General features: G+C 33.0%; 1 protein-coding gene across 3 annotated transcripts in view; it reads right to left on the bottom strand.

Annotated features, from left to right (window-relative positions):
• The window catches only part of LOC141387151 (uncharacterized protein CG45078-like), a 125,666-nt gene that overhangs the window by 62,516 nt on the left and 49,555 nt on the right, over positions 1–13,595 (bottom strand). For 2 of the 3 annotated variants that reach the window (XM_073956376.1, XM_073956385.1), the window contains exons 3-5: positions 3,634–4,107; positions 3,429–3,541; positions 3,246–3,370 (exon numbers count right to left, since the gene is read on the bottom strand). In XM_073956376.1, the coding sequence (XP_073812477.1) occupies positions 3,246–3,370; positions 3,429–3,541; positions 3,634–4,107 (712 nt within the window). Of the gene's footprint in view, positions 1–339; positions 603–2,838; positions 3,022–3,245; positions 3,371–3,428; positions 3,542–3,633; positions 4,108–13,595 lie in introns of those variants that run through there. The other variant, XM_073956395.1, reaches the window with a different exon arrangement.

Here is a 13,595-nt window from a genome sequence, read left to right as displayed (position 1 = left end):
TTATATATATAGCATTATTAGCATAATAGCGCATTTTTCATCGAAAGGGTTTTAATAAAACGCGTCATTTAAGTTTTCCCTTTTTTTGATTATCTCTCAAATATATAAATGACGTATTTTCCAAAACTCTTGATTAGGTGCCAGTGGATATTAGGATTATTATGCTCATGGTTAATTAACGGCTTAATTGTTAAGGACAGTTTTTCTTTCAATGCTTTATAACAATACTACTTATGTTATTAGTTAGTTGTTTATTTATATTACCGTGTGTTAGTAACCCCACCTTTTGCTACCATTAAGGCAAATCCGCATAGACGGTATTTAAATGAAAAACACATATTTAAAGGAATTACAAAAGATCGTTCAAAAGTATATTATTAGGTTTTACTTTGTTTTGTGTATGTTTTCAACAAAAAATATAAAAATTAGTTATAAAGGGTTTCGTAAGAGTTACACGTGTTAGATACATTTAAGAAACAAACTTAGAAATATACGTTGTCTCGAAATGGATTACAAAGACATCAGAATAGTGGTGATGCAAGATTTGGAGAGGTGTACATGCTTTCTGAAATTGTTTCAGGCCTCTGTCTCAGCAGCGCATACTGCAAATTTATAAATTATAAAAAAGAGAAAGAAAAAACAGTTAAAACAGAACATAAAAATCTTCGAAATGTACTTCAAATAAGCAATGAGATTATTACTATGAATGTGGATGTGAATGAATTTATTAGTTGGGCAGCAAGACTTTATACCTATTGAGGTTTGCCAATGAACTTTTAGTGGTGCCGATTTAATCATATCCTACCCATTGTTACATATCTAATCACGTTTGCATTAATTGATATATGAGATACATACGTACATAAATATACGAATTTGGAGCTTATTTTGCATATTAGGAAATACTTAAGATATATACAAGGCAAATTTGTTTCAGTTCAGTTTAACATAACAGACACAACTCTGGGAAAAGGAACTAATTAATTCTCTTGTACCAAAAAACTACGTTATAAAATATAATGATATTATTAGAGTATGCACATCTCTAAATATTAGTCTCAGACTCATATTTTCCCATACAGATCATAATCATCATATAGAGCATATTCAATTTACTTCATACGATTAGTATTAGTATTCATCCACATTTTAACATTTTTTGATTTATAGTTTCAATAACGAACAACAAAATCGAGCGCAAGTGTGGATGTGGGGCATTTCTTTTGGTGATGAAACGCCTTGGTGATTATACATAGAACCTAAGATTCATTAATAGGTCAAACTACTCAGTCATATTGTGTTAGGTTAGGCTGAGAAGATGGATGGCGCAAAATCGCGACATGTTCGCATGGACATACACTTAGCTAGAATAGACCTGTGAATCTCTAGCGTGGAGTCTGGAGGGGTTATAATTAAATTATATTATTAATAACATTCTTTTATATATTCTGCGCTTTTGACAGAAACCCTTAAGTTTTCAAACTCGTTTGTCCTAATTTGGTTGAGTTTTAATATTGTGTCGCTTCCCAAGAATTGAATTATGGTCGTGAAAGCTGGGTAATGACAGAGATAGTGTTCAAACGTTTCGTCGTCCTCTGCACATGCTCTGTATTTACTATTATCTATACATGCTATTTTGTTTAGGTACGCTTGTAGCCCCAGGTGTCCTTTAAGGATGCCTGCCAGTCTACTAATGTAACTTATATTCACTAATAGTTTTGTCCTTATCAGGGTTTTCTGATTGTCCACGCCTTTAACTCTAGACGCGCCACTTTTAAAGGCTTAGCATTACCTAGGTTTACTGTAGAAAGCTCTCTTCGTTACAGAGAAGTATTCGTTATAAAGAAAACATTCGTTACCGGTAAGTTCGTTATACTTCCCAGGTGTAAGCGCCTTCCATTTAAAATTGCTTCAGGAGCACCGTGCTAAATCTTTATATATAACACTCAAGCAATTCTTTATAAAAAAAATCGGTAGAAGATATAGTATTTACTCACTTGTAAATCTGTCAAAATTTACGTACCGTGTAAACGTGGTCCCATATTCACTCATTTTGAAAATATCGCTAATTAATTATTCAATAACGCAACAATAGTAGCAACAAATAATGGGATCAGTAAATCTCCCACGAGGTATTGATGAATACTGAGTGTGCCAACATAAAAAACGGTACTTCTATGAATGTAACGTATCATGTCATCAGTAATTTTGTGTGTACTATACATATATAGGACATTGGGCATATCTGGGTTAGCAGGCCACCAATCTATACGCTGCATACATTTCAATTCAAGATACAGTGTAGGAAGTATGGCCAAAAAATCTCATGACAACAAACAACCTTACAATAATGTATTGAAGTGTTAAAATACGACAAGAAAATACCAAAACTCATGACAACAAACAACATGAGATTTTTTGGCCCTACTTCTTACACTGTATCTTGAATTGAAATTTATTCTGCATATAGATTGGTGGCCTGCTAATTAGGGACACTAAATTCATTTTTATAATTTTAAAATACTCATCTTTCTGATCGAACGTCGGATAATCAAACTACGAAGTTTTTCATATCTAATGTGAAAAAACATCTGTTTTCTTCAGGTATATTTTCTTCATGGCATTATTTCCGTGGCGATCTGGAACCAGACACAACCAGTTCTAAGTAAACTGGTAGTTAGTCCAGATGTCTAGTCATAGAAATAGTAAAATATTGTTAATTGACAATGCATAAATAAGAATATTCAGCGAAAGGAAGTAATATTCTGGGAAATTTGTCATATGAAAATGAAATGAATGAATCGTTGCTATCTTTCGAAAAGCCGCCAAAGCACTTACCTGTATCTACACTTTTTGATGCTGTTTCGAGCGATTGCTTGGATTTTTCTTGTTGGTGTTTATCCCTTAAGTACCAAGACAAAAGATTAATATCAGTGCGAACCTTACTTGAATCATACATAGGTCTTCGGATATCATAAGCCTTATTACCACAGATTCGTACCGATGCGAGGTGGCTTTTACCTTTAGTTTTATTTAATTTTATAAGAAAATGTGCATAATATATGTATGCATATGTTGATTAAAATAGTGAAATACATAATATATGTATGTGTAGATTAAAATAGAGAATTTTTATAATCCGCAATAGTTTTGGAATAATTATCTCGAACAAACAAAACAATGAATTTAGTCAATATAAATACCGGGGTACCATACAAAAAATCATTTTAATAATATATACATACCAACATATTTGCGAGGTTGTTCGGGATACATAGACATTCGGTGTACTTCCTTGGCAATGTGACGAACAGGGTTTGTTATGCGGGAGACATATGAATCAAGGGCTAATTCGGACGCCGGCTCATATCTAAAGCAATTAATTGTCAAGGATTATTATTTTTTTAAAATGTGTCTGCCAAACATACCCGCAAACTGGAAACGGAGTGCAGCTGCGGTTGCGACGTGGAACAGGAGTATGCAAATCGCGAATAAGAGATTGGGCCCTGTGTCGTATTCTACCAGTTTCTTCACGGAAAGTCTACAAAACACAATAATCACATGTAGTAGGTATTCAACAATTAAAATTGTAACAGGCTTGTCGGGACCTGAGCTAAAGAACTGTAACCTTACCGTGAATGGCTCATTGGTTAAGTAGGATGTTAAGGCACGGTCCCCATAACCAGGCATATATCTTTTCGAATATACTGGGACATCACGTACAGGGGATGTAATTACTCTTACTGGTGACAAAGATCGGGTATATATGCGACTTATCGGTGTATAATAGTATGAGGGAGTTAGATACGATGATGAATAATACGATGGATACGACTTATATGATGTGTATGATGACGGTAGGTACGTCGATGTATATGTGGAAGGAAGGTATACCGATGGGGTCGTATAACTGTATGAGGTCACTCTTTCTGGTGATGTTATTACGCGAGTGGTAGTTGATCGAACAACACGAACTGGAGAAGGTGATCGAACAATACGAGTAACAATACGACTCGGCGAAGAAATAATTCGAACGGGCGAAGTTATTACACGGGAACCACGAGTGTATGTTGACGTTGAGTAGATGGGATAACTTGTTTTGTAAACCTAAATAAACATATTCGAAATAAGGTATATGAAAATTAGTTAAATTTATATTTAGATAAACAAGAAATAACACATATACTATATACATATATACAGTGCATGGCATAATTATTTTGACAAGTTTGAAAAATGATGTGTTTTGTTTGTTACCGGATTAGTCTTCTACAAAAATATGAAAAATATTCTGGCTAATCCTTTACTAGAATACTTATAACTAGCAATAAATTTTATCAATTCAAATACACGCTTGCACTTTTGTAATGGAAATAAAATTTCACTGCATGGCATAAGTATTTTGACAAAATTGATTTATTGATTTTTAGACCTCAACAATTAAAACTGCATTACTTATATTTTTGATTATTATCAGTTAATTGTTGTTATTTATTGTTGACCTGTTGTATGGTAATTTATATTTGATGTATATTTCGGCTAAAGGTCAGTGAAAAAACGTTGTTTGTGTTTAGTTTTAAATTTTTATTTTTGTTCCAATATTTCGGTTGACTTCGTCAACCATCTTCAGGGATAAACTACAAAAAGAACAATCATTTACAATTTGATAATAACAATTATAACACAAAGATTACATTTAAAGAGAAAAGCTTCTGCTTTCTTACGCCGTTTGAGCTAATGTAAAAATAATATATTTCACCCACATCTGTACCATTATGGACCCATTTACGGATCGATATTTAAAGGATATAGGGATATTCAAGAGATTTATTTGAACGAAATTACTTTAAGTTTGAACACGAAATACGCTCCAAACGTGCTCCACAAAATTCAGCCTTATCATAGTAGCAGTGTTCTGCAACTGAATACATAACACTTCGATCAGTTTACTACCATCTTGTTATGAAATATCGTTCAAAGTGCCAAAATATTCATTATAGTCCACAGCATTAACGATAAAAGTTAAATATCGCAGTATTTTAAATGATGGATCAGCCTATTCTGATTCCTGGGAGCATTTGGGCTTGGATATAGCATCAGAAGGACATTTATTTCACAAAGATACCCAACTTTTTGGCGGTTTTTTGACTCAAGCTTACTGAAAAGTATATTTTAAGATGAATTATGTTCAAATAAATTTTTATCAGTCCACAATATGCTCTGCCACAATGACTGTGCGGTGTACATGATTTTTATTGAAAATCTTATTGACAATTTTTGTATCTATGCCTTATCAACCGAGTGGATTAGCAAAATATTCAAATTCAAATTAATTATTTTTTTTTTCTAACCGGCAACGGTTCAGTGGTTTTGTAGATATAATTAATTTTCAAGCCGATACGTCCACATTTTTTTACATTATAGCGTTCTAAAACCAGTAAGGAAAAGATCAAGGTCGCGCGAGGTCGACTATATAATACCCTACACACATTTGCGGACACCGTAGAGTGCAGATGCCAAACGAGCTATTATTATTTTTTTGTTTTGGTGCCGCGAAAATCCTTTGGCTAAAAAATTATCTTCCCAAATTTTCTTGCGAATCGGCCAATAAATGCGAACTGTTCTTTGTTTACAAAATATATGGGCAGATAGACGGATGTATGGACAGACGGCCATACGTAAATCGACTCAGATAGTGATTCTATGTATATTTCTAAAAGGAACTATGGTTGTATCTCGTTTCCTTTTTCATTTTACAAACTAATGCACCAAAAATAATACACCCACACTGTGGTGTATGGTACACATAAATAGTGCAAAGAGAGGGGCATCCTCCTATGAAAATCATCAAAATTTATTTTCTATTTTCACCAGAGGGCAACGTTGAACATTGTCTGCGAATTTCATGAAAATCCGTTCAATAGTTTTGTAGATGAAGGACAAAATATTGGACAATTTTGCATCATATCATCACCCTAACAACAAACCAAACACCATGTACGTAAACCCAGAATTACATTTTTTGTTTCGCTGTCGGTTACTAATTTGAACATTAAAAATCATTAGACGAAATTCAATCACCCTTCGCGAGCGAATTAGTTTCCTTGCAATAGTCCCCATTATACAGTCCACACAAGTTTTATTGAATTCGTTGTTTTATTAATCGCCCGAAGTTGCGGTGATCATACAAATCATAATCCTGATCAACTATTATAGACACTACGAGATTAGTTCGTTTTTCTACTCAAAACTGTTTTATTTTATTTTTATACCCTATACCACAATGTGGAAAAGGGTATTATAAGTTTGTTTTGGTAAAAATTCATGTAACACCGCGAAATATTCGTCGGAGACGAATACCAATCTTCATATCTCGTCGAGATAAAGCGATCCATTATAAATTGTAAACACGCTTCAGGCCGCAATTATGGACCGATCGTCACGAAATTTTGTATGGAGGTCGGGTTCAGATCAGAATAGATCCCTTTTCTTATTGGTGATGATCGTGAAATATTTAGCGGGTGAAATGGACCAATAACATAATATTTATCCAATTTTCTAGCGGCTCTGTAGGTCTCACGCGTAATTTTATATAAGGTAAGAGTATATCACAAAGGAGAAGCTTGCAATATGAGATGGCTCGGATAATATTTAGAGGGTTAAATGGACCAAAACTTTTGTGTGAAAATTGTGAAAATTTTTAATATACAGCTTATATCTTAATTCCTGGAAGTGACATTCCGGACAAGTGAGATATACTTGAAAGTGGAACGCTTGACCTTTCAATTGATGCCAATTATGTTGGTGTGCATGATCAGATAACAGAGTTACAGCCTAATATATTCCGTTATTTGTTTGTAGTGTAATAATAAACTCGCTAGAAGTCGCAATTATACATCAATAGTTGCGAAATTTTGCACCGGGTAAGAGTATAGGTCGAAAAAGATGCCTACACTTTTGAATGATGATCTGATATTATTTAGCGGGTGAAATGGACCACTACTTTTGTATGAAAAATATAAAAAATTAATTTTTGGTCGATATTTTAATTCCTTGAAGACATATATATTTCGCAAAGTAGCCTACATATGGGAAAAAACTACTGACCTTTCCTCTGATGTAAATTGCAATAAAGTGTTTGCTAGATAACGGGCCTACTGCCTAATATATAATGGGTTCTGTGTAGAGAACCACATTTTTATCCCATGTTACATATTGTCTCTCCAAAAGTTTATGTAACACCACGAAATATTCGTCCTAGACCCCATATTTGGTATGCCAAAATTCATATCTCGACGAGATAAAGCGATTTAGCGATGTGTGTCCGTCCATTATTGTAAACAAGCTTAAGGCCGCAATTATAGACCGATTGTAACGATTTTTAAGGAGGTTGGGTTCGGGCCAGAATGGAAATGACTAGTTTTTGGTGATGATCGTGAAATGTTCAGGGGATGAAATGGACCAAAAACAACATTTTACCCAATTTTGTAGCGGCTCTGTAGATCAAAATAATAACCCGGAAAATTTTAAACAAAGTTTGAGTTTATGATGAAGAAGCGTACAATACAAACCAACGTGAAGATCAGATAATACTTAGCGGGTTAATTGGAATGAATCTTTTGTGTGAAATTGGTAAAAATTTCAATAACGTAGCGGTTAAACAACGGAAGTAGTAGTACTACATAATTGGGTTTCATTACATTTTAGTTTGTGTGAACTAAATTTTCCTTTCCTGCTACAAAATGTCTTTTTGGTTTTGGTCATAAGTATTATACATAACATCTCTGATATTTGATAATTAAATTTTCACAATCATTGAAAAGAAGTTCCGTGGTGAGCGATTGTCCAGGGATAGTGGTATAGGGTATCCCATGGTCGGCTCCGTCCGACTATAGACTTTTCTTACTTGTTTTTTTTTTTTTTTTTTTTTTGTACTGATCACCCGACTTCGCACAATGTGTTTGATTCCTTTTAAACGTGGACAAAAATAGAAGGAGTTGACGTAGGTTGATGAATTTGTGTACATGTACATAGGAATAAAAGATTCCAACCACCATAACCACCATATATACATATATTTCCCGGATTTTGATATAACTCGGTCAATTTTAATTGAATAACCTTTAAATATAATACGCGATATTTTCATAGGCCCTTGATCAGTTTTACCGATTTTGATAAAAATTTGGATGTACAGTGTTGTGCAATACAAAAGCAACAAATCAAGTACCATAATAAAATTTTTATATATACATATATACAGCTGCGAAAAAAAAATAATAGCACCACCTTCTACAAAAATATTTTGCAGGCAATCTTATTTACATGAACAGATTTAACAAACATAACAAAAATCACAGTTTACTTCGAAACCTGTTTTAAAATTTAAACCATTCTCACAAAAACCTCAAAAATTTGACGAAAAATAACAGCACCATTATTAAAAAGTTCTTGTAAAATTGTAGAAAATGAATAGAAGTACAACAATAGAAGCTAGTGTCTACTTATGTACATATTTGAGAACATATACATAACTGAGAAAAGAAAATATTTTTCTCCAAACATAAATATTTAGCCCCACATCTACATAAAACATTGTTCCAAAGTTCTTCATTGTGGTGCTATTATTTTTTTCGCAACTGTTGCTCTTATTATTTCCCAAGGTCTTTTCTGACGAAGCCCTTTAGTTGAGAATTTGCATTGGCAAATATACAATAACAACACACATTTCTCGCACCGTTGGTTTATTTGTTGCATAGATCGTCCATCACAAACCTCCTTGCGTCGCTTGTGTTTTTTTCCGTTGTTGGTGTAGCACAGTGGGGTAAAACAACAAAAATTGTGAATTTTTGAAATCTAATCAATTGGTAGTAGGATTTTTTGACAAATTCACCCCACATTCGATTTTTTTTGTTGTTGTGAAGATAAGTTGCCCCAACCGCTAAAGGCAAAAGTTTCCTTCACAATACCGTAAATTGGTAGGTACCGATGTATCAGGGCTATATAAAAATGTGAAAAAAAAAATATATATATATATATATATTCCATTTTAAATAACAAAAATTCTGGATTCCAACAGTCAAACGACATCAAGAATATACATAAATGCATTAGGGATCTCCGACGAATAAAACCATGTGTTACAAGCGGAATAACAAACCATAATCATAAGATGGAGGGATAAAAACATTACTGGAAATTTTGAAAAATTGTGCTCTGGAGTGTGATCTAGATAAAGGAAAATATCTAATTTTAGAATACAAAATATTTTATTTACGTAACGCTATATCAAATCCAAAAAGACTAAATCTTTCAAGCTAACATGAAATCACCGATTTTTCTTGTACCGCGGTATAAAGATTAGTGTATATTTACATACATACATATGTATCTATCATTACTTTAACCCCCAGTTTATGCATTTCGAAACGAAAATGTGTGCGCATGAAACACACCCAAACCTTAGTTTTGGAAATATTATTTCCGTTGCTTTGGATTCAAAACAAAAAACAAATTTGAAAAGCACACTCAAATTTGTTAGTTTTTCTTGCGTATTCATTTTCTTATCGACATACATAAACAGGCCCTAAGTTTAAAAACACAAGCGTTACAAAGACCCGACACTACTTAATTTTGTTCTGACATCAATTGTTGGGTTATTTCAGTACTGTTGTACTTAAAGATTTATAACTATATATTTGGTTTTTTTTGTACCCTACACCACCAGATGGTATTATAATAATGGTCGTAGACCAACCTTTATATATACCAACATGAATTTCTAGAAGAGCCGGGTCGATCTCTTTGCTATCACAACGCGTTGCTCATTATACTGTCTATAATTTATTAATTGCATTTTATTTGATAAATTCGAGGAAAAACGTTAAACATCAAACAACTAGACATTCAATTTCGTCAAGTTTACATTCTTTAGTCGTAGTTCTAAGAGGACTTCCATCTTCAATATAATACAGATTGTGTCTATATTGTTGGTCCAGTTCTTTGAGTTTTCTATATGAAATCTTTTAAGTAATCTATGTCCATTTATGAATATACCTTAACCTAGATATGCCGACGGGCAAACTAGTGCATCAATTTTCCCAGTTTTCCAAAATAGCGTTATTCTGACTGATAGTATTACAAAACTGAAGAAAAAATAATAAAAAAATATTTTCTAAATTGGATTTTTAGACCGTACTACTGGGCATATATGTATGTATACAAATACAATTCCAGTTTTATTATATTTGGGTGCATAGTCCATGGAGTATTGAATAGTAACATGCACCAAATCACCATTTAGGTAAAATTTTCTGATCTTATGCTGAAATAATAGGCTCGATATCTACCAGATCTTGCTTTACCCATTTCCTGACGGCTTGACACATTTGCCTGTTATAATAACGCAAGTGCAATCTCGCCTTCGATATCTGAAACAGTGGAACAACAATTTGGAAAAAGCTTAGCATCATCATTTTATAAAGGAGGTGGTAAATTTTTAAAATTTTCTTCATCTTCTCCAGAATCTTTATTTGCACTGCAATAATTCACACCATCGACGGGTACAATTGCGATATCATTAGAATCTTTCAAAAACTATTCAAATCGTTCTTCTATAATTTAATGTTAAAAATGTTAGAAATCTGTAAAAAAATATTTTTTTTTATTTTTTACACACTAATGCCGAACATGTAGTACATTAGAAAACATATCAACTAAAATGACATATAATAAGTTTTTCTTTTATATACTTTTGCTACGTATTGGTTTTTACAACTGTTATAACACTATGCAACACTGAAAATGCAAACAACTTCTCGTGTGCATTTTTTGAAAGTACATATTTAGACTATAAAAACCCTGGTAGGGTTTTGTCCTGTCAGATCCAGTTCGGATTTTATGGCCTCATCTAAACCGGGCTAAATCTACACTTTTTTGCATTTATCAGGCCTTTATCTCAGAAACGAATAAGAATTTGGCCTTGCTGTCTTTAGCAATATTGTAGCCCTAATCTAGTAGAACTTATCTTTTGCGAAAACCACATAAGAAAAACTCCATCTAGGGTATCAAAATCTATAAAATATAGAAAAATTTATATAATTGCTGAAATTCTGGTCAGTATCGGCTAAACTATTGGGAGTTGAACCAAGTAACCTTTGCAAAAATCTTCCAAATAAAGTTCTCAACAATTCTTTAGAACATTCTGAAACTCTAAAATGCTTACTTCCTGTTGTTTAAGCGGTATTTTGCATCTTATCTTTTACAACACGTATTTCAAACTCAGTTCACATCAACAGTTTTTTCTCGCATTTCGGGTTTTTCTACATTATTGGCATTCTTATTAAATCGTCGTTGAAAAATGTACTGAAAACAACGGCATAGAGGCATTTTACAACAATGACATGTTGTGTATAACATTCCAGGGAATATTTTTCCAAAAGAAAATATTCAGAAAAAATTAACGGTTTTGGAGATACGGTGCGAAATGTATAAAAATTTTTGTATTTTTTGCATATATTTTGAAATTTGAGGCAATAAATGTAGTTTTTCGAGTTTATTATTTCTCCAAATATTTTATTCTTGTCCTTATCTACAAATTTGCTTCAGAGGTCAGAAAAAGATTAGCATTGGTTTCAGAGATATAGCCCCGAATTTCTTTAAAAACTCAATATTTAACCATGTTAAGATGGGGCCATAAAATCCGAGCTGGATCTGACACAACAAAACCAAACTAGGGTTTCTTGTCGTTTGGGTCTGTACTTTCAAAAAATCCTGAGTTCGAATTGTTTGCACAAGATCACCTTAAAAATGTTGCACAGTGTAATTAAAAAAAAAACACAGAAAATCAACAACATATATCAAAAAAAAAATAATAATAATAATAAAATATGCATATAACACTTTTTCGCAGCGATTACCTGACATCTTTTACACCTTTCCAAATTTAACAAAACTGAAATCTTTGATCCAAAATAATACGCACAAGAAATTACACTAACAAAATTTATCAAAGTACGCTGTGTTCACCGTTATGTTTTGAAGATCCTCAGTACGTTTATTATAAAACTTAACATAAAATAATCACAGAAACCTACAAATAATAGGTGTACTGCAGGTGTACGGCATATCTGGGTTAATATCGATAGCGTCATCTGGTATTAAAAGTCGGGACGGGAGCGAACTGTGTATAAGTTTCAAAGGTTCAAAAGTCCTTTTAGAGAATAACCAAAGTTATTATTTCAAGATAATAAGTATTTGCAAAATACTTTTGAAAAGAAGATTTCCGTCGTCACACAAATGCCGACTTAAGGCTAACTGAAACAAAATAATTAGAGTCCACAACTCCGAATTTCAGATACTTTCAAAAATGTACATCAAATATGCAGTAAATTCATGGACCTGTACCAATAATTTCAACAAAATCTGCATTAATTAAGGGTTGAAAATCCTCCAAAAACTATTGTGTTATTTTTTTTTTAATATAAGACCTTAATTACTTTCAATCAATTATTCGACATTGTTGTAATGTCAAAACAAAAAATGCCAAAAAAATAGAAGAATGGGATTGCCTATTGCGATACATTTGACGACCTACGCCAATCTACAGCATAAATGTGATGGTGAGATATTCTACGGTCACTGAAAGGTTTTTATTTTGGAATAATAATATAAGCGCAGATAGTAGCTTGTAAATAGAAAAATTATGTTTGCCGATTCCGATCCTCGTCCATCATCCGGTCATGAGTAAGCCTGACCAAATTGCAACCTGTAGCATGATGACAAGATTTAGACGGAGAGCATAGCCAGATCGTCTCAGCTTTTCGAGACATTCACATTAGAGTTGTACAATCTAGTTCATTTGAAAGATCTAGTTCAATAGTTCAGCTCTTTTAACTGAACTAGTTCAGTAATCTAGTTCGTAGTTCACTATCCAGTCCAATCATTCGGATCATAGCCGGTCAATCAAACGCACACATACACCAACATACAGGGATAGCCCCCGAAAACAGGCTACATATTTTATTGAATTCCAGAGAGGGCGGGGTACCTCCCCTATGCGATATTTTTAAAACACGCTATATTTGCAAAAATTACACATGTATCGGTTTAAAAATTTACGGAAAACAACAAAAATTAAAAAAAATAACGAAAAAGCTTATATCATGAAAATTGAAGAATGTTGCAAAATCGCAAATGTTTCCCTTTCTAACACATCAAAATATTCGTCGGAGACTCTACCGTTCCGCACGATTTTTGATATTTTGAAAGTTTGATCCATATTCTAATACCAAAATTGTTGAAATTTGGTATTTAGTCTTCGTTGGGGTTACAAAACTCACTACCAGAAATTTGATATCCGATTTTCGGCATTTTAAAGGTATAGGCTCATTATGCCATCGAAATAACTATTTTGTATTCGATATGGGTATAAACATTCCATAGAAAATGGTGGGTATAGATGCATGTTTTAATATAGGCTAGTGCTGGCAAACTATCGATAGTTCAACTTTCGTTTTGATCGCTGTCGTAAATCGTTTATATTGAACTCTATTCAAATTATTTTTGAAAAAATTCTTAAGAGATAGCCCATGTCT

Source organism: Musca autumnalis, unplaced genomic scaffold (assembly GCF_047663935.1).
Source record: "Musca autumnalis isolate F117 unplaced genomic scaffold, ASM4766393v1 scaffold_1, whole genome shotgun sequence".
Classification (NCBI taxonomy): Eukaryota; Metazoa; Arthropoda; class Insecta; order Diptera; family Muscidae; genus Musca; species Musca autumnalis.
This window is presented reverse-complemented; position numbering and strand designations above follow the sequence as displayed.